Source organism: Erpetoichthys calabaricus, chromosome 10 (genome assembly GCF_900747795.2).
Source record: "Erpetoichthys calabaricus chromosome 10, fErpCal1.3, whole genome shotgun sequence".
NCBI classification, from domain to species: Eukaryota; Metazoa; Chordata; class Cladistia; order Polypteriformes; family Polypteridae; genus Erpetoichthys; species Erpetoichthys calabaricus.
This window is the reverse complement of record NC_041403.2, coordinates 90754301-90777683: the sequence shown is the minus strand read 5'-3', so window position 1 is coordinate 90777683 and position 23383 is coordinate 90754301. Positions and strand designations below refer to the sequence as shown.

General features: G+C 37.0%; 1 protein-coding gene across 1 annotated transcript in view; it reads right to left on the bottom strand.

The window, feature by feature from the left end:
* Positions 1–23383, bottom strand: part of tm9sf4 (transmembrane 9 superfamily protein member 4) — a 127624-nt gene that overhangs the window by 64408 nt on the left and 39833 nt on the right. Inside the window, exons 4-5 of the mRNA XM_051933293.1 lie at positions 22122–22281; positions 9415–9553 (exon numbers count right to left, since the gene is read on the bottom strand). Of these exons, the coding sequence (XP_051789253.1) occupies positions 9415–9553; positions 22122–22281 (299 nt within the window). The remainder of the gene's footprint in view (positions 1–9414; positions 9554–22121; positions 22282–23383) is intronic.

Genomic DNA, 23383 nt, shown 5'->3' with positions numbered 1-23383 from the left:
ATCATACAAACACATGCATGAAATCCCTCAGTCCAATCCAACAGCATCTGTACGAATGGTTTTCAAGGAAAACCCTAGGCAGGATTTACGACGATACAATGCCCCGACATGTCACACTGATGTTGCAGCGATTTTCGTCAGTGAAGATGGCGAACCGCCTGCCAAAAGGAACATTTGCATCTAACCCATAGGCAACTCCTGTAAACAGATTTCCATGCTCAATATGAATTGCGATCCTATGGTTTACCCACTTTTATTCCTTTATGGAGACATTGGCTGACACAAAGATTTACAACATGTTCCCAATAAAAGAACCGCCAAGCAAATAAGGCTTACTCAATACCTATTTTACGCATACAGATTAGCAATGAGGAATATTTAGTATTTTGCACTCCAGCGGCAAACTATTCCAACAGTACGTCGTAGATACGCATGTTAAAACAGAGGGCGCATGTCTCAGCTATCTCAGATTACATCAACAAGATCTGCGCATGGAACAATACAAAGGACTATCAGACTTCAGGCTTCAGCAAGCAAACGCTGAAAATAACAACGTATGTGTAGGTAAAATGATCATATTACTGTCCACATTTCCAGGAAGTCCAAGATACATGCAATAAAACTATCAGGATGCCATGGCCATAGTACGTAAATTCGGAAAGCCTGATTTATCACTTTCACATGTAATCCTGCTTGGCCGGAAATTCTACATGCACACTGTGTCTTAAGTATTTATTTCTTCTTGGTTTCTGAATTCCTTTCTCACTGTTTTCCGTTCCTATTCTTACACCGCCGTAGGCGTTGGCTAGTATGTATTGTTATATTTTATGTACAACCTTATTAATGTTTCCTTAGATTTGTTTGAGATTTTTTTCATTTGTTAATTTAATTGGTAATAATAAGATTGCAGTTAGAAGAAGCAGTGCATTTACATTTATGGATCTGGAGTAGTAACTGCAAGTTCCCAGATTTATTTCCTAGATGGTATTACTTTTTCTATTTTAGTTGAGTTAAATGCTCTAGCCAATCACACGGTCTGTCAATGTTCTTGGATTTTGCTGTACCATTCAACAACTAGCAGGCAATCAATACTCAAAAGAAGTTGGAAAGGGAACAGAAGTATTATAATTTAGTAATTTTGCCATTTATCGTTTTTTAGCATACACCTACTAAACTTGCAGTTCCCAAATGTTAGACATAAAAACATATTACACATTTTAATATTTACAATGAAAAAGGAGAATTAATAAAAGCATTCTTTCACTTATAGTACAGTCCTACAGTATATTTGGCACACAATGATTTGATTTGGCTTTAAACAGTTTTTTTTTTTTTTTTTTTTTTAATATTTTTATTTTATTAATTTTCATTGTAATCATTCCATACAAACAGATCAATTTATAACCCAACAAATTTGAAGACAAATCAAACCCCACCCCTGAGAAGGAGAGCTTAGCTAAAGGAAAATTGCTTTAAGCTTTTTAACCCCTTCACCGCTCTCTGCCGGATATATCCGGCACCGTTGTTTTAATGCTAACGCCATACTGCCAGAATTATCCGGCACATTTGCCTGTGGTTATATGAATGCCTGGCAAGTAGTATAACTGACGGTTTGGCGTGGGTATTATTACTACGTTGTATTTCGACAAGTCTGTGGTTGTTTTGGCCGGTCATGTGACGTGATTCGCATGTAACAGCTGTGAATATGGCGAAACGTAAACTGACTTCAAGTGAGGCTTTGCAGGCGATTTTGGACAGTTCTGATCATGATTGTAGCAGTTCTGAAGAAGATTTTAGTGACAGTGATGAGCAGCAACGTGCGCTGCATGATATTGTGAATGAAGACGCATCGGATGACGGCGCTGAGTGGGTGTATCCCCAGCATCTCAGCTGGGCTGCTGCCCGAGGTGAACTACCTTTTCTGCATTCGTTTGAGGGAACGTGTGGCTTTATTGTTGATGTAAACAATTACACTGCTGAGCAGTTTTATGAGCTGTTTGTGTCACCTGATTTGATTAGACATTTTGTTCATCAGACAAATCTGTATGCAGCACAGTTTATTGAGAAAAATCCCAATTTACCTCCACATTCCCGTGTTCGTGCTTGGTTTGACACTGATGAAAACGAAATGAAAAAATTCATTGGGATTTTGATGTTGATGGGAATAATCAGAAAACCAGATATTGAGATGTACTGGTCTACAGATCCTATGTATGCAACACATATTTTTGCAGCTGTCATGACACGTAACTGATTCTCTTTGCTGCTGAAATTCTTTCATTTGAATGACAACAGAAACGAGCCAGATAAGAAAGATCCAAACCGCGACCGCTTGTTCAAGCTACGTCCTTTGATTGATCATTTATTTGAAGCATTTCAGTTGCCCTACATGCCAGGACCGTCAGTTGCAGTTGATGAAAGTTTATTGTCGTGGAAGGGCCGCTTACAGTTTCGACAGTATCTACCATTGAAAAGGGCACGGTTTGGTATCAAGATGTTTTGCTTAGCTGAGAATTCAGGTTACATTTATAGATTTCGTGTATACACTGGCAACTTGCACAACATTTAGTGGTCAATACTGCTTGAATAAATGTAAAAAATGTAAAAAAAATGTAAAAAAGTAAAAAAACAAAAATTGTTCAGATTTCGCCTGGCTTGGGGAATATTTAGGGAGTTGGCGGTTAAAGGGTTAATAAGGCAACATTAGACAAAAGAAGGGGAGAAGTAAATATCTATATAAATAAGAGATGGAGAAGGGAGTTAAATGCAATAATAGTTAATTCTCTTATTCTAAAATAATATTGATTAAATCCTGCCAAGTTTTGAAAAAATTTTGTACAGATCCTCTAACTGAAAATTAGATTTTTTCCAATTTCAAATAATATAAAACATCAGTTTCCCACTGACTTATAAGAGGAGAATTAGGATTCTTCCAATTTAACAAAATAAGTCTGCGTGCCAAGAGTGTAGTGAATGCAATCACCGTTTGTTTGTCCTTCTCCAATTCAAGTCCATCTGGAAGGACACCAAACACAGCTGTTAGTGGGTTAGGAGGGATTGTGATACTAAGGCTGTCTGAGAGGCACTTAAAAATTTTTGTCCAAAATGATGTTAGTTTGGTGCAGGCCCAGAACATGTGACCCAGTGAGGCAGGAGCTTGGTTGCAGCGCTCGCAGGTTGGATCCTGGCCTGGAAACATTTTGGACAGTTTTAAGCGAGACAGATGAGCTCGATATATAATTTTTAGTTGAATAATTCTATGCTTTGCGCATATAGAACTCGAGTGAATTCTCTGCTTTGCTACCTTCCACTCCTTTTCTGATATATTGATTAAGAGATCTTCTTCCAATGTCCTCTTGGATCTTTGAAAGGTAGGGACTCTAATAAGATTTTATATATTGCGGAAATAGTGTTTGTTTCCTCGGAATTGAGCAGTATTTTTTCCAGCATTGTAAAGGGTGCAAGGTGGGGGAAATCGGGCAATTTCTGTTTAACAAAATTTCTAATTTGAAGATAGTAAAAGAAATGTGTAGCTGGGAGGTTAAATTTTGAACGTAATTGTTCAAAAGATGTAAATATGTTGTCTATATAAAGATCTCTGAGCATTTTAATCCCAAAACTTTTCCAGGTATTAAAAACTGGATATACTTGCGAAGGTTGAAAGAGGTGGTTCCCTTGCAGAGGTGCCACTGATAAAAGGTTTTCCATCTTAAAATGCTTCCTAATTTGGTTCCATATTCTGAGTGAGTAAAGCACAATTGGGTTATTAGTATATTTGCGATAACTTTCATTTATTGGAGAGCAGAGCAGGGAATATAAAGAAGTACTACAGGATTTTACTTCTATTGCAGACCAAGCCTGTGTATGTGCATTTATTTGTGTCCAGGTTTTTATGGCTTGTATGTTTGCTGCCCAGTAATAAAACTGAAAATTAGGTAAAGCCATGCCACCTTCTGCCTGAGGTCTTTGTAGGGTCGCTCTTCGGATACGTGGGTGTTTTGAGTTCCAAATGAATGAGTTTATTATTGAATCTAACTGTTTAAAAAACGATTTATTGATATATATTGAAATGTTTTGAAATAAAAAGAGAAGTTTAGGAAGGATATTCATCTTAACGATGTTAATTCTTCCGGCTAGAGTGAGATGAAGGGTTGACCATCTATGCAAGTCTTGCTTAATTTTTTCTATACAGACGCCAAAATTTTGTTGATAAAGAGCTTTATGTTTACTTGTGATATTTACCCCTAGGTATTTAAACTGATCTGCTATGGTAAAAGGTAGGGTGTCTAATTTATTATTATATGCTTGTGAGTTCACTGGAAAGAGTATACTTTTATTCAGATTAATTCTAAGACCAGATATCTTTTGAAATTCTGTTAGTGCTGTTAAAACAGCAGGGACAGTGTTTTCTGGGTCCGATATATATAAGACCATATCATCTGCATATAAAGAAATTTTCTGTTCCAGTCCTTCTCTGACAATCCCCTTTATCTGAAGAGAATTTCGGCAGTGAACCGCCAGTGGTTCAATAGCGATTGCAAACAACAGTGGCGACAAGGGACATCCTTGTCTGGTACCACGTTCTAGTTTAAAGTAGTCTGAGCAAATTTTATTAATACAAACTGAAGCTTCTGGACTGGTATACAGTAGTTTAATCCAAGCACAAATATTCGGGCCAAACCCAAATTTCTCCAATGCAGTGAAAAGGTAATTCCATTCGATCATGTCAAATGCCTTTTCTGCGTCTAATGATAGTAATATCTCTGGGGTGTTTGATTTTGCTGGTGAATATATAACATTAAACAAGCGTCGGAGATTTGAAGATAGATGTCGGCCTTTAATAAATCCAGTTTGATCTTGTGATATTACCGAGGGCAGCACTTTCTCCATCCTTCTAGATAGGATTTTTGAGAGTATCTTAACATCATTATTCAGGAGTGAAATTGGTCTATATGATGCACATTGTAACAAGTCCTTATTTTGTTTAGGAAAGACGGTGATTAATGCTTGTCGAAATGTTTGAGGTAGTATTTGGTGGTCTTTAGCTTCTGTAAATGTTACCAATAAGAGTGGAGCTAGCTGAGTGGAGAATTTCTTATAAAACTCTACGGGGTAACCATCAGGGCCTGATGATTTCCCGCTTTGTAGTGACTTTATAGCGTCTAGTAATTCTGTTAGCGTTAGAGGTTTATCTAGTTCCTCAGCACTTAAAGCATCTATTTGTGGTATTTGTGAATTATCCAGAAATGCATTAGATTGCGTGTTGTCTTCTTTGGGCTCAGTGGAATATAAAGACTTATAGTAATCTCTAAATGTGTGCATTATTTTATTATGGTCGATGATTTCTTCTCCATTCTTGTTGGTGATTACTGGTATTGCATTGTGAACTTCTTGTTTATGAATTTGTTGAGCTAAAAGCTTATTAGCTTTTTCTCCGTGTTCATAGTAATGCTGTCTAGACTTATAAATAAGTTGTTCAGTTTCTTTAGTTGTTAAGATGTTAAGTTCTGTATGCAGGGCCTGCCTTTTCCTGTGAAGAGCTTCACTTGGACGCCTGGCTTGTTCTTCATCTATTCTAGTAATTTCATTTCTTAGCTCTGACACTTTCTTGGTTTCTAATTTATTTCTATGGGAAAGATATGAAATAATCTGGCCTCTTAGGAAGGCCTTTAGAGTTTCCCAGAGTGTTCCTGCAGAAACCTCTGTAGACGTGTTTGTCTCTAGGAAGAAGCTGATTTGTTTGGATATAAATTCTGTGCAGTTCTCGTCTGCCAATAAAAGAGGGTTAAGACGCCATCTGCGAGGTGAGTACGAGGGGCTTATTGATTTTAGCTCCAAGACTAGAGGGGCATGGTCAGAGATAACAATTGTGTCATATTTGCATGATTTAATTGTAGGCAGGAAATTATTATCTATAAAAAAATAATCAATTCTTGAGTAGCTATAATGCACTGGTGAGTAGAACGAATATGTTCTTGAGTTTGGATTAAGAAACCTCCAGGGGTCTGATAAGTTGTGATCATTTAAAAACTGTGTAATTATCTTTGCAGTATTAGATGTCGTCCCCCCTGTCACGGGAGTCCTATCTAAGAGTGGATTTAAAACACAATTAAAGTCCCCAGCCATTATAATTTTATGAGTGTTCACATTGGGAATGGATGCAAATAGATTTTGCATGAATTCCTTATCATCAACATTGGGTGCATAAACATTTATCAAAATCATTTTACTGTTATATAAGTTGCCCATGACCATCACATATCTCCCTTCAGGGTCCGACACTACCTCTGATGCTACAAATGGAACTGTTCTATGTATGAGAATTCCCACCCCTCTAGTTTTCTTTATAAAGCTAGAATGGAACATTTGGCCAGTCCAGTCTTTTTGTAATCTGAACTGATCCTTGGTTAGTAAGTGGGTCTCCTGTAAAAATACTATTTTAGCGTTTAAGCCTGTTAGGTGAGAGCATACTTTCTTTCTCTTTAATTCGTGATTCAGGCCTTTAACATTCCAGCTCACAAAGTTAACTGTCCCATCATGGAGACATTGATTCTGAGTTTTTAATGTCATTTTATAGTTTTAATTGGTAATATGGCAGTTTTAATCTTAGTTTCAAGATTCCCCAGGAGTTGTTGCATGTTGGCCTGTAGCTGCATTGATATTTATAATTATAAGGATTATAAGAATAGATTAAATATAACCTGCTCTCCTTCTCTCCCCCCTTTATCCCCCCCCCCCCCCATTTTGCCTCCCCACATGAGGCTAGACCCCACTTCGCGATGTTCCAGTCCTCTGACATACGAAGAGACAGAGCACGTCCAAAACAAAACAAACCCCACCCTGCAGCGGCGTTACAGAATTAAAACAGAGATATCTTTTACAGTTAAATCCTTAATACTATCTGCCGAAAATGTTCTCATTAACAATATTTAAGCTTGAAATAATCTTCAGCGCTTTTAAGTTAAGATATTAAGATAAAAAAAAAAAAAAAAAAACAACCCTGGGAGTGATTTTAAAAACTAGTCTAGGATAAACCTGGTAATTCATACTGTAATAGTATAATGGTAATTGTATAAATAGTAGAACAAGCATTAAACCAAGGGTATGAAGTTAAACAGTCTACTTTAAGGTATAGTAAAATAAAAAAAAAAAATAAAAAAAAAAAAAAAAAAAAGGAATAAAAAAATAAATAAATAAAACGAATCCTACTTTAATCACTTCCACATTTTCACACTCACGTCTATAACTCTGATTAAAACATAAACATATAACATATAAAGTCCAGCTAAAAACAAAAAAAAAAAAAAAAAAAAAAAGAAAATAAGATGTATAATTATAATACCAGTCTCTTTAAACATGGATCCAGCGATCAGATCATAGGTCTTTCCCGTGCCTTGATAGAATACGGCTCTTTAATTTTAATTAACTTTCAAAAAAGTGTCGGAAACAGCTTCTTTAATTCTTTTTCAGCTTCTTCTTTGCTGAAGAAGATATAATGTCCATCTTGAACTTCCACTTTCAGTTTGGCAGGATACAAGAGGCTGTATTTGATATCGGCTTCCCGTAGCATCCTTTTAATGTCGTTGTAGGATCTGCGTTTTGCAGCTGTTGATGGTGAGAAGTCGGGAAAAATACGAATAAGATTATTTTCGAATATAATCTCTTGCTTGTGTCTGAGAAGTGCCATCACATCAAGTTTACATCTTAGTCGTTCGAAGCGGACAATAAAAGACCTAGATTTAAAGGCGCTTGGTATCTTTGTGCGATAAGCCGTGGCTATCTCATTGTCGAGTTTAAAGTCATCTCCAATTATTTTAGACAGTAATTCTACTGCAAATTTCACTGGGCTTGAGCTTTCTCGTTTCTCAGGTATACCCTCAATTCTTATATTATTTCTTCTGCACCCATCCTCCAGGGCTGCAAGTCTGTCTCCAAGTTTTTTGTATTCCGAGTTCGCAGCTGTGGCTTTTTCATCGGCGTTAGATGCCATTTGTTCCGCTGTTTCCACTCGAGCCGTGAGTCCCTGCTTAACGTCTTCCAGCTGATCTGAAACGTCATTAATATGATCATCAAGCCTTTTCAGTTTGGAGTTAGTTTCTTCAATGTGTTCCACTAATTTCTCCAACATGCCTTTAAAGTTCACGTCGAAACGTTCAAATAGACGCGTTTCCTTATCTTTGTTATCCTTCTTGAGCTCAGTGGCCACCTTCTTAAGATCATTTGTGTTATCTTTCTTAAGCTCCTTCATGGCCGTAACTATGGCAGTGGACTGTGTAGCGATCATCTCTTTCTGTGTAGCGATCATCTCTTTCAGTTCGGACAGTTCGCTTCTGCTTTCGTGCTCCGCAAGTGAAAATGCAGCTCCTGTTACAGGCTCGCGATGAGTAGATGAGAGCACGTCCTGCAGAGCCCTTTCTAGTCTCGAATGATCCTCAGAAATCGGCGATCCCTCGCGACCTGTATCACTTGCGCCTTCGCTCCCATTTTCACTCTCGACTGGAGATGATACAATGGAGCGGGGTCCCAGGAATTCTGCGCACTCTTCTGCCTGTTCTAGGTCAGTCTCCGTGATGCCATACCTTACACTTGCACTCAGGCCGGAAGTCTGTCCGGACTTCGATGCAGCTTTAAGTTTCTTTTCCGGTTCTTTCTGACTTTTCTTCTTGTTACTCATGCTTGTATATTGTAGTGGAAGTTCCTTGGTCGGGTTAAATACAGGATACCTCTAAATAATATGAAATACGTGGGAAAATAAAGCCGCTGCTAGCGGAGCTCTGCTTCAGACGTCCATCTCCTATAAACGGACGAAACCAACTGGCTTTAAACAGTTTTTGATTTAAGAGTCAATGGCCCCTTACTTTATTATTATTTTTTTTTTTTAAATCAAGTAGCTGTGTTATATGATACAAGAGCTCATAAATTAAATTGGAAATGCAGTAATCATTTGGTATGAGTTGCTTTAGTTATGTCAATCTATGTCAATAATACTAAAGTTAATATTAGAATTACTTACATTTAAAATTATTAATAGAGTCAAAACTCAGCAATTTTGAACATTCCTATAAAAGGCAACAATGTTTATAAGAACAATATCAAGTGTAAAATCAAAAAGAATCCTCGAGTATTGCTAAAAAATAAAGTAATATTTGTGTGTGTGGTTCTGAAATTCAACTGACATCTATGAAGAGAGCATAAAACAACTAATACTCGTTAAACTAGTCCACAAGTCTTCACATTAAAGTGAGATGTTTTGCTTTTTAGAAAGCACACCACCATGTTGAATTTCACAAGAGAAAAAATAGGAAAAAATTCCTTTTGTATCAGTATTAACTTGTACTTTCATGCCTGTTAGTATTAGTTTACTGTTTAGCATTCAAAAATAACAACCGATTGAGTTTGCTCTTTACAATTAACCTTATTGTGGTCTGTGAAGCCAAGTCTGTATCCATGTTCAAACTGCACATCCCTTTGACTCTCTTTCTTTTGCTCATCTTCTCCATCTCTAGTTTGGTAAAACTCTAGCCGAGTAGCAACAGGTAGGTTGTCTGCAATTCTGAAAGGGAAAAAATGGTAATACAACAATTAAAAACAATGACTTTTCAAAGATATATTTGCATATTATCCACTGATTTTTAATATGCAAAACAGTTAAACCACCAAATAAATATATCAATCCAAAAATATAAAAATTATGGGTTTTCTAAATAACTTTTCCTCACAAAAATATGTTAATATTACATGTGCCATTACATATCATAATTTAGATCAGGACATTATCAAACACAATTCAAAAAGAGATGAAACAAAAATTTTCAAGTTAAGCAACTTTTTTGATGCATGACAATGAAGAAAGCAAGTGAACAAGAAAAAAACAAACATTTTGTAGTTTGCAGCCACTAAGTATTGTACTCAGTGGCAGGCTATATCCCTCACCTAATGTAATCACACTAGGTCTCCTACTCTGATCTGTGATGCTGTATGCTATAAGAGGATGCTACGTAAAATTCAGACTACTGATGCAATATCCAGGGATTGTTGCTGCCTGCCTTGTGCCCAATGCTTACTGAGATAGACTCCAGCTTCCCTACAACCCTGCTCTGGATAGTGAAATTAGATGATGGATGGATACTGGGAAGGTACTATATGTATTTTGCATATAACTGTTCCTAAATATACCTGATGGCCATAGGTACTTTGTGACTGCATGTGCTAAGAAAAACTAGATAGAAAGTACCTACTGGTTGATTGGTATGTGTTGTCTTTATGGCATACATTAATGATGTAGATATAGTACTTAATTCTTCTCTGAATAGAACAGACAACCACTGGTGATTACCACTATAATTAGTGGATCATGCATTTTGGTACTCATTTCTCTACACCATCCTTTTTCATTAATATTTTGCCATTTTTAAAATCTCTTTCTGTCAAAATGATATCTGGTATTTAAAGGAAGAAAATTGTATTGATATACAGTGCATCTGGAAAGTATTCACAGCGCATCACTTTTTCCACATTTTGTTATGTTACAGCCTTATTCCAAAATGGATTAAATTCATTTTTTTCCTCAGAATTCTACACAACACCCCATGATGACAACATGAATAAAGTTTACTTGAGGTTTTCGCAAATTTATTAAAAATAAAAAAACTGAGAAATCACATGTACATAAGATATTCACAGCTTTTGCTCAATACTTTGTCAATGCACCTTTGGCAGCAATTACAGCCTCAAGTCTTTTTGAATATGATGCCACAAGCTTGGCACACCTATCCTTGGCCAGTTTCGCCCATTCCTCTTTGCAGCACCTGTCAAGCTCCATCAGGTTGGATGGGAAGCGTCGGTGCACAGCCATTTTAAGATCTCTCCTGAGATGTTCAATCGGATTCAAGTCTGGGCTCTGGGTGGGCCACTCAAGGACATTCACAAAATGTGGGGGAGATTCACAAACAGTGGACTGCAGCTGGAGTCAGTGCTTCAAGAACCACCACACACAGACGTATATAAGACATGGGTTTCAGCTGTCGCATTCCTTGTGTCAAGCCACTCTTGAACAAGAGACAGCGTCAGAAGCGTCTTGCCTTTGGACTGCTGCTGAGTGGTCCAAAGTTATGTTCTCTGATGAAAGTAAATTTTGCATTTCCTTTGGAAATCAAGGTCCCAGAGTCTTGAGGAAGAGAGGAGAGGCACAGAATCCACGTTGCGTGAGGTCCAGTGTAAAGTTTCCACAGTCAGTGATGGTTTGGGGTGCCATGTTATCTGCTGGTGTTGGTCCATTGTGTTTTCTGAGGTCCAAGGTCAACGCAGCCGTCTACCAGGAAGTTTTAGAGCACTTCATGCTTCCTGCTGCTGATGAACTTTATGGAGATGCAGATTTCATTTTCCAACAGGACCTGGCACCTGCACATAGTGCCAAATCTACCAGTACCTGGTTTAAGGACCATGGTATCCCTGTTCTTGATTGGCCAGCAAACTCTCCTGACCTTAACCCCATAGAAAATCTATGGGGTATTGTGAAGAGGAAGATGCAATACGCCAGACCCAACCATTCAGAAGAGCTGAAGGCCACTATCAGAGCAACATGGGCTCTCATAACACCTGAGCAGTGCCACAGACTGATCGACTCCATGCCACGCCGCATTGCTGCAGTAATCCAGGCCAAAGGAGCCCCAACTAAATATTGAGTGCTGTACATGCTCATACTTTTCATGTTCATACCTTTCAGTTGGCCAACATTTCTAAAAATCCTTTTTTTGCATTGGTCTTAATTGATATTCTAATTTTCCGAGATACTGGATGTGGGACTTTCATTAGTTGTCAGTTATAATCATCAACATTAAAAGAAATAAACATTTGAAATACATCAGTCTGTGTGTAATGAATGAATCTAATATACAAGTTTCACTTTCTGAATGGAATTACTGAAATAAATCAACTTTGTCATGATATTCTAATTTTATGACCAGCACCTGTATACAGAGGTGCATGTTTGTTATAAATAAATAAATAATTTCTGGTTACTTGTGACTCTAAATTGTATCAAGATGATTCAGGAAACAGATGAAAGGGCGAAATTCTAGGTAGTGGAACCCCAAATGTTTCTTCATAATGGAAAGTAAGGCTATTGCCCCAACAAGCTTGGTAACTCAAGACAGATAAATCATTCACTTAAATAGGACTTAGCAGATAATAGTTAAATTTCTGTGGACTTTACTAAATACTATTACTAGTAATTAAAGCCTTTTGGGCTTTGCCAAACTGCAAACGTCCCTAAATCGAGACTACACAAAAGGTGAAAGATGAAATTTCACTAAGAACTTCAATGAAAACTAGAAATTAGTTTTGTTCTAAAGTAATGAATATATACTTTTTTTAAATGTGAAACTAAAAGTGGTCAAATTCTTGTGCCACTAACAATCAGTCAATGATTAGACCCTCTTTATTGCAACTGCTAAGTGTTTAGTGGTCATCAGAATATGCAGATATTCAGTTTTCAAAGACATCTGGACTTAATATTTTGTGACATCTGGATCCTGCGATCTAGCTTTATAAAAACAAAAAAGATAGTGGGAAAGGGTCTTGAAGCCAACAGAGTATTTGGAAATGTCACCTTTTCAGCTTTTGAATGTTGCTGAGCATTCTTTTCCTTAATTAAATTTACTGAGTTTTAACTGTGGTTGTAGGGCGGGGCAATAAAATGATAAAGATAATTATTGTGAAATAACTTTTCCTCAAGAGAAATATAAGACATGGTTGGTACAATGTCAATAGAACTCATTCCACTCAAGTTTTGACAGAAAACACGAAAAGTCAATGATAATAAGAATAGCGCCATGCCGAACAATTCATTTGGCTGGAATAGAGTTACAGCCCTGTCAGGTTAGGTTGACATACACAGTACTGACCACAAGAGTAGAAGCTGGCAGCAGAGCACGTGTTAATGTTTGGGGTGCCTCAGCTGTGCACACCAGTATGTTAGGAGTGCAAAGCGAGATAAAAGACAAAATTATGACAGAAAATGCTAACAAAAACTCGGGGGGGGTCGGGTCAGAAAAAACGACGATACCAAAGAAGGACCCCAACGGACACAGCCCAAAGCTCAAAAGATGAGGACATTGTTGAAATGGAGGGTCCGAGGAATTTGGTAGTGTGGAGATATTTTGGCTGTTTAAAGTCTGACAAGAAGCAGAGTAGCGAGTACTGTCAAAAGCATGGTCCCACAAAGCAAGGTAATAACACTAATATTTTGTACCATGTGAAGCAGTGCCATCCTTTGGAGCATGCATAATACTGGACCTTCAGTCCCAGACCCAAGAAAGTACTAGTGCTCCCACTAAAACAACCAGTGCTATACCTGTGCAACAACACACCATAGTGTCCAATTTCTTCAACGCCATGCCTTACAACAAAAAAATGAGGAGACACTACTTCATTGCAAAAGACATGATGCCAGTAAGCACGGTCGAAATCGTCAGATTTAAGCAGCAAACTAAACTAACAGACACTCGTTACCAACTCCCTGGCCGTAAACATTTCTCTTAGAAGGCACTTCCCCAGCTATACATGGAGTGTAGACAGACCATTGAAAAGGAGCTGCAGATTGTGTCATACTTTGTTATCGCATCAGATCTGTGGTCAAGCTGCACATCTGAACTACATATGAGCCCCATTGCCCACTTCATTGACAAATATTGGAATTTGAAAAGCACATCTTCAAACTATCTTTGCTTTAGGACAGACAGAAGCACTTGCATCCTGGGGATTGAGTGAAGACGAACAAGTCTACATCACAACAGACAGTGGGACAAATAAAGTAAGGACCACAATTAAGCCTACATTTGGCAACGATTTCACATACAACTACTCAATAAAATTAGAAAACCTACACAACCACTTGGATTTTGTAAGGTATTTTATTTACATTGCCGAAGTATATGTGAACAGCCCCTTCACTTGCATACTTTTTGTCTGATTCAGGACTCTGCATATTGACAAAAAACTTGTCAAGACTTGATGCTGCACACTTACTCTTTGTGGTGTCTTTATGTTAATTTGTATTGATGTACTGAGTAATAACTCTACATCCTATATGGAAAATAGAAAATCTATCTCCAAATGTTTGGCATATCAAGTTTGTTGCTCTTGGAATCAGAAAGATATTTTTTCAGAAATTTAGTTCTCCGTTAAATGAGCCCAAAGAATGTGGTGATACTGGCAAATTATGCAAGCATGTGGTTACATTAAGCCGTCTCAGAAAAAGACATTTTGATTGCACTTGAGCACCTACCAGTTTGTAATCTTTGCTTCATGAATACTGAATACTGTATCAGATTGGTCTGATAATGTCTATTTTAAATAGAGCTGGTATTAGACTTTTAATGCCTTGAAGGCTACATGTAGCGATGTGCTCCTTCTGAAACGTCAGCATGCATACTGCCCTGTGCAAAAACTACAAAACTGCCACGGGTGATATGGGACTAGTCACCCTAGTTTTTCAGAATTTTAGCTTTATCGCTGCACACAAATCTTACATTAAATTAGACTAATCTATTTACCTTTTATTCCTTAGAGAGATCAGGAAAAAACAAGAGGGCGGAGTGAGTTGTGTGTGTTTGTAAGAAAGTGGTGGCTGCCTTCACTTTCTCCTGGAAGAATAAGATAGACATGGCCCAGGAAGAGCATCACCTACCTCAATACCAGGTGGGGGTCATGTCAAAGAACGACTGGAAGGATGTTAGAGCAGCACAAGGCCATCTCTCAGGTACTTAGTGCAGATAAGACCAGACACTCGGTTCCCACACGGTAGGACGTGGATGTGATGGAGTCCTTGCATGAGGCCTTGGAATTTACTCTCTGGTGAATGTTATGTAAATGTTTCCTACCTCAAGCCCATGATGCGCCTCTTCAGAACACAGATTCTGAAGACATCTGAAGATGAAATACAGCTAACAAAGTAATAAAGACTTTCACATGGCATACCTTGATGAAAAAGTATGCTGACCAGAAAACTGATGACCTGCTTGATGTGGCAACCTTGATGGATCCACGCTTCAAGGTACAATACATCAACCCAGAAAAGATTGATGTCACCAAAATGAGAGCAGTGTCTGAAATGCTGGAGGAAAACCATGCCCAGTCCGCTTCAATCAGAACCAAAGAAGCACGAGGAGAAGGACAGGGAGGAGCTGCTGCAATGCTACTCACCCAGAAGAAACATAGAAAGTCACTGGGCAGTTTCTTTAAGAAATCATACCCCACCAGCATATGACTCAGTGATAAAGAGACAGTGGAAAAGGAGCTTGACAATTATCTGCTTGCACCAGATGCAGACAGTGAAATGGATCACAGTGGTGGCAAAGCGATACTTGTGCATCCCTGCATCAGGCACACCCTATGAGAGGGTTTTTAGCACAGGTAATATTGTGATCTGCCACAGGGCAGCTTTAAAATCTGAGGCAGTGGATAGACTTCTCTTCCATGCCTTTAACCTGTAGTAGGGTAACGTCTGGTCGAAAACATTGACAGCACTGAGAGACAGTACTGAACTAATGGGGATTTTTTTGAAAGCTGCTTGAATTTGTACTGAGAATTTATAGAGAATGTTTTCTTATCTATTTATTTCCGGGTTTGTTTCCCAACCTCTTAAAACAGTGTGAATATTTAGAAAGGGGAGGATACAGTATAGTGGTAGGTTTTTTTTGTGATTTTATTTTTTATTAATACCTAATTTATTGTGTCATTAAGTGACTCTTTGGATAAGCTATGTAGCATAGTACAGTAAGACTTTAGGGACTTTCAAAACTAGACTTGTTTTTTTAGAAAAATTAAGTGGATATGACTAGTGGGCTTTGTTGGGCTGAATGGCCTGTTCTCATCTAGATTGTTCTAAAGTTCTAATTTATTTGGAACTGGCCAAAGAATTTACTTTGTAATCTCCTCTAAAACTTGAAAGCTTTACGATTTTAATTTTAGATTTAATATTTTAGAATTAAGATTTTATTCATTTGGAATTCACCTACAAATACAGTATATTCTCCTGTAAAATTTTAAAGCTTTTGACTGGTCAGAATTAAGACTTTTGTTTTGTATTACCTATTTTATGTATTTGGAATTTAGTTGTATATTGTGTGTTCTCCTGTAATACTTGAAGCCTTTGACTGGTTAGAATTAAGATTTTAGTTTATTATATACAGTACAGTATACCCAATTTATTCATTAGAAATATAATTGCATAATGTTCTAGAATACATTTGTCATGTTCAACTTCTGACAGAAAATGAATAATATTTACACCAAAATTAATCTTACGTTATCTTCACATCTCACTTAGGTATAAAAATGAACCTTTAGGCCTGACAAAAAGTGATTTGATTTATATCGTGATATACAGTATCTCACAAAAGTGAGTACACCCCTCACATTTTTGTAAATATTTTATTATAACTTTTCATGGGACAACACTGAAGATGACACTTTGATACAATGTAGTCAGTGTACAGCTTGTATAACAGTGTACATTTGCTGTCCCCTCAAAATAACTCAACACACAGCCATTAATGTCTAAACCGCTGGCAGCAAAAGTGAGTACACCCCCAAGTGAAAAATGTCCTAATTGTGCCCAAAGTGTCAATATTTTGTGTGGCCACCATTATTTTCCAGCACTGCCTTAACTCTCTTGGGCATGGAGTTCACTAGAGCTTCACAGGTTGCCACTGGAATCTTCTTCCAGTCCTCCATGACGACATCATGGAGTTGGTAGATGTTAGAGACCTTGCACTCCTCCTCCTTTCATTTGAGGATGCCCCACAGATGCTCAATAGGGTTTAGGTCTGGAGACATGCTTGGCCAGTCCAGCACCTTTACCCTCAGTTTCTTTAGCAAGGCAGTGGTCGTCTTGGAGGTGTGTTTGGGGTCGTTATCATGTTGGAATATTGCCCCGCTGCCCAGTTTCCAAAGGGAGGGGATCATGCTCTGCTTCAGTATGTCACAGTACATGTTGGCATTCATGGCTCCCTCAATAAACTGTAGCTCCCCAGTGCCGGCAGCACTCATGCAGCCCCAAACCATGACACTCCCACCAGCATGCTTGACTGTAGGCAAGACACACTTGTCTTTGTAATCCTCACCTGGTTGCTGCCACACACACTTGACACCATCTGAACCAAATAAGTTTGTCTTGGTCTCATCAGACCACAGGACATGGTTCCAGTAATCCATGTCCTTAGTCTGCTTGATTTCAGCAAACTGTTTGTGGGCTTTCTTGTGCATCATCTTTAGAAGCGGCTTCCTTCTGGGATGACAGCCATGCAGACCAATTTGATGCAGTGTATTGCGCATGGTCTGAGCACTGACAGGCTGACCCCCCACCCCTTCAACCTCTGCAGCAATGCTGGCAGCACTCATATGTCTATTTTCAAAAGACAACCTCTGGATATGACGCTGAGCACGTGCACTCAACTTCTTTGGTCGACCATAGCGAGGTCTGTTCTGAGTGGAACCTGTCCTGTTAAACCGCTGTATGGTCTTGGCTACCGTGCTGCAGCTCAGTTTCAGGGTGTTGGCAATCTTCTTACAGCCTAGGCCATCTTTATGTTGAGCAACAATTCTTTTTTTCAGATCCTCAGAGAGTTCTTTGCAATGAGGAGCCATGTTAAAGTTCCAATGACCAGTATGAGAGAGTGCGAGAGCGATAACACCAAATTTAACACACCTGCTCCCCATTCACACCTGAGACCTTGTAACACTAACAAGTCACATGACATCGGGGAGGGAAAATGGCTAATTGGGCACAATTTGGACATTTTTCACTTAGGGGTGTACTCACTTTTGCAGCCAGCGGTTCAGACATTAATGGCTGTGTGTTGAGTTATTTTGGGGGGACAGCAAATTTACACTGTTATACAAGCTGTACACGGACTACTTTACATTGTATCAACGTGTCATCTTCAGTGTTGTCCCATGAAAAGATAAAATATTTACAAAAATGTGAGGGGTGTACTCACTTTTGTGAGATACTGTATATCGATATTGACTGATATGAAATAATTATTGTGATAGATTTTTTTCCCCATGTGTTTGAGAAAATGAAACAAATGGCATAAAAAGACTAAATAAACAACAAAGACTTAATTATGATTTCAAATAAAAATTACAGTGACTCAATCAACATAGTTTTAGTTTAATATTTTTATTTTTTTCAGAAACAAACTGCTAAAATAAGTTCTTGAATTTATCTTGATAAATGGAACAAGCATTCTGGGTGGGGACAGATGATGTTATGATAAAATCAAAGCAGTTAAAACTGGCCAAAGATTTCTCATCTCTAAAGTCTGAAAGCAATTAATAATGTATATATATAAAATTATATTATATATATATATATATATATATATATATATATATATATATATATATATACACACACACAGTAATCCCTCACCTATCGCGGGGGTTACGTTCCAGAGCTCCCCGCGATAGGTGAAAATCTGCGAAGTAGCGACCTATATTTATTTTATTATTTATACATATTTTAAGGCTTTATAAACCCTTCCCACACTCTTATAAACCTTTCTCACTCTCTTGTTAACCTTTCCCACACTCTTATAAACACTTCCTATGCTCTTAAACACTTTCTACATTCTTAAACACCGCAGACCAACACTGCACACTGCACGCAGTGATCAGACGTCGATGTGTCTGCACTCGCTTTGTGAAGGGGGGCAGCTGAACTCACGCTGAGCAGAAATGGACTTTGTGCTGCTTCTGCCAAAATGCCTGCTTGTCGCTCTGCGCGTTTGGAAGGATGAGGAGAAGTGGGGGTGTGTGAGGGCTGAACACACATTCGCTCAAACCCCCCTCCCAGGAGGCGCAGTACGCTCCTGCCACTTCGCATTGTCAAGGGGGTGGGGAGCTGAATGAACGCTAAGGAGAAGTGGACTTTGTGCTGGCTTTGTGCTGCTTGTCGCTCTGCCTGTCAATAATTTAAAAGCCTGTACATCACCAATTTTCCTGTCTCACTGTCTTGTCTTGCGTGAAGTTAAAATGTTTTATAATAGTGAGATGTTACTCATATCCTTAGCCCGACATCCACATATCGTATGTGTTAACAAAGTGTGTTTTATAAGTTTACATGTGTTTAAAGCATGTGGGATGGGTATTTTAAGCCTTAAACTATAAAAATGTTTATTTATATGGTCTTTCTATATCGCGGATTTTCTCGTGTTGCTGATGGGTCTGGAACATAACTTCCGCGATAGGCGGGCAATCACTTGTATTTAAAAACCCGCGAAGTCGTGAATCCGCGAAAAGTGAACCGCGAAGTAGCGAGGGATTACTGTATATCATTTACATTTATTTTTCCCCTCATCAAGCAACACTCAATAAACCAGAATGACAACGCAAAAACAATTTCAGATATTCTTGAAAATTTTATCATGGATAAACGGCAGCAATATAATCAAAGAAGTGAACATGAATAAATGGAGGAGGCTGCAGTACCTTGGACATACATCGGCTTCACCCCGTTATTGGTGAGTAGGTTGCATCATGTTTTATTTAATCAAAATTACAGGTTTGGTTTTATCTAATTCTTAATATTGTACCCAAAAGTATATGTAACAATATCAAAGGATTAACTAACGGATTACAACAGACTTAATGTGTGACTGCGACAGAGAAAATGCCTTTAAATTGATAAATACTTTTTGTTATTGCATTACACTTTTAAATTCTATATACAGTAACTAAGAGATTTATGTGTGTGTTTGTGTAAGAGAGAAATACTGATGAGATCAATGTTTACCAATAACAAAACATTTATATGCTATATAATTAGCAAGTCATTGGTGTATTGTGTGTGTGTTTTGCTCTCTGAGAGAAATACTGATCTAACATGGTTCTGACCATAAATTAAACTCAGAGTGGCATGCTAAAGTTTGGGTACCCTTGCTAAAGTGTATGTTATTGTAAATAGTTAAGCGAGCAGAAGATGAACTGATCAGGCATAAAGTTAAAGTTGACACATTTCTTTAATATCTAAGCAAGATTACATTTTTATTTCCATCATTCACAGGTACAAAATACCAAAACAATTAAAAGGGCCTAAGCAAACGTTTGGTCTCCCAACACTGTCAGTACTTAGTAACACCCACTTTGGCAAGTATCACAGTTTGTAAAGCATGATTGATCTACCCACATGCTTAATAGCTGGAGAGGTGTTCTTTTCCTGGAATTTGGCACTCTTTTTTCTCCAAAACATACATTTACATATTGTGGGTAGAAAGTTCTATTTTGACTTTGACATAAGTCCACATGACTTGTTTCCAAAATGCATCAGGCTTGTTTACATGTTCATTTGCAAACTTTAGGCTCTGCAAATGTCTGGGACGCAGGAAAGGTTTTCTTCTGCTGACTCTACCGTGAAGGTTGTATTTGTTCAGGTGTCACTATACAGTAGAACAGTATAAAATCATTCCAGAGTCTGCAAAATCTACCTGAAGGTCTATTGCAGTCAAATGGGTTTTTTTATTTGTCTTCTAGCAATCCCACAAGCAGTTCTTTCAGAAAGTTTTCTTGTTCTTCCAGACCTCAACTTGACCTCCACCGTTCCTGTTAACTGCCATTTCTTAGTAACATTACACACTAAGGAAACAGTTACCTGAAAACACTTTGCTATCTTCTTGTAGAACTTCTCCTGCTTTGACAGCATCAATTATTTTATTCTTCAGATTGCTAAGCAGTGGCTTAGAGGTGCCTACAGCTGCTGATTGTTGGGACAAGGTTTGAGGAGTCAGAGAATTTATACAGCTTTGCAATTTGTGTCGCCTGGGGTTTCCTAACGATGACTGTGAACAAGCCATAGCCCCAGCAAGATAATTAAGGTTTGACACCTTGCTAAAAGTTATCTGATACCTCAAATATCATAGGGAAGAAAAACTTCTGCATGGTGATCCTTTCCTTTTCTCACTGTACAACACAAAAAACAATACACTAATCTGGCATAGAATGCTGAAAAACATGTCATCTTTATGTCTTTTGGTGATCAGCTTATCTTCTACTCACTTACTTATTCATGGGTACAGAAATTTTAAACAAGAGTGTCCAAATGTTTGCATGCCTCTGCATACCACAGTATTTTATAGTTAATAAAATTATCGATACTTATCGAATTTCATTACATGAACTAAAAATTGGGAGATTTTAGAGAGATTTGTGAAGACCACAAATAGAAAGTAGAAAAAAAACATGGCATGCATGTAACTGTTGTTGTGTCTAAGCACAGAAGGCTGTGGCATACTCTACTTTTGCTATCAGGTACAAAATGTTCAAACCCTGCCAAATGTTTTCTACTTAAACCAGAATGTATAACAATATAAGGTTGAAATACAGAGTAGATTTCAACATCTCCTCCTTTAACTGCATTTTAACAATTAGATTACAGATAAGTGATTTGCTCAGGATCATGTAACAAAATTAGTACTGACTTATGATATTGTCTCTGCAAAAAATATCTCAGGGTTTGGAAATACCTCCATAGTCTTGTGACACTGCATCAATATTACCAGGCCTTGATCAGGCTGTCAACTTAAAATGACTTACAACCAATCATTAAGTGTTATACATGTGTATTTTCTGCTAAATAATGAATAAATAGTGCCTTTTATTTTCAACAAAATTATTTTAAGCATTAATTTGAAGATGAATTGAGCAGAAGTAAAAGAATGCTTTACCTTCATATCAATAAATAAATGCAAATAATTAAAAGTTAAATAGAAGTCAAAATAACTGAATAAACTTTGTGGAGAATTGCTAAGACGATCGAGTAAATATAGACCAAAAAATGTTACATGGTGAAATCTATCAAATATAGAAGGTTCTGCCTTCACTTATTATTTTTATTAGTTTTACTTCAGTCATGTTTATATCTGCTACTTGTCATCAAGATTCTAAACTGAGAAAAGCGCTATATAAATGTAATGAATTATTATTAATATTATTATTATTAAACTGTTGAAAGAATTTGAACTTTGTCAGTAACTTTGAAAAAGGATGGTAAATGTAACCTGATAAAAGCATGTAAATGCATGGCAATAAAAGATGAATAATTCCTTGAATGTACTTACAAATGGACATAATAGTCTTCTTTGATCCTTTCTGCAATTAGTTTGCTATGGTCCAAGGTCAGCTTTTTTGGTATATTACATAGAACTTCACATTTTTTATCACTGTTCATCTGTATTTGAAATGGAGTATTGACAATTCGATCTCCTCTCAAAACCTCTCCTACAATAAAATACACAAGAATATTGGAGTTATATATTTAGCAAAAAAATGTATATAAAAGACTTAAGTAAATTCTACAGCACAGTCTTCCTTTTTAAATATAAAATATCATATTTGTAATGCATTCTAAAATTTTACTTCAATTATTTAGATTCTATAAATATACCAATAAAAATACTAAGTTTGATTTAAATAGTGAATCTAAGATAAGCAAAACTTCTTTTTAATACCAAAAATGAAGTTTAAGATAATGTGAATTGTTAATAAATATAAAATGTGTGCTGATATAAATATTATGGAAGCGTATTAAGGACACAGTGAAGGAAAAACATGAAAATAAAGAGGATATTCTGAGATTAAAGTTGAAATTTCAACTTTAATCTCGTAGTTTATGTTGTGATTAAAGATGAAATTTCAACTTTAATTTTGGAATACCCACTTTATTTTTGTAGCTATAATTTTCCATTAAAGCAGAACATTAATATGGAATGTCATAAATTTCAACTTAAAATCAATGTTTAATTTAACAGAATTGCTCAAACCCTATTGTATCTAGGGCTGGATATTGGTACAGATGACCTGATTTGATTTGGGTTTACAATATTCCGATTTGATATCGACTTTATTTAATTAGTATGCACTAACATATTTGAAGCGCCGGCTTTTTAAAATTTTTTTTTTTACAGATTTCTTAACCATGTATTAATACAATGTGACAAATTTCAGTAATGCTTTATTTGAAGGGTATCTACAGAGTGTCTTCATAGCATATGAATAAGCATGGAATGACATTTGATTAGTAATAAACAGTTAACATCAGTATTTGCAAGATGTGGAACAAAACATCATTGCTCATAAAAAAAAAAAAACTTTTTAAAAAAAGCAATGCTTTCATTCAAAATTCTCCATAATTTAGCAAACATATCTATTGCCACATAAGAGTCCACACATATTATGGGGGCTCCTTGTTTTAATACAATGCAGTGGCATCTATTTTATAAAATACTTATATCATCTTGCAAATAATATTATTAAAAACTAATTAAATATTTCTTCTTAAATAATAAATGTTAGTCAGTAACCTATTAGCCACATTTTTTCC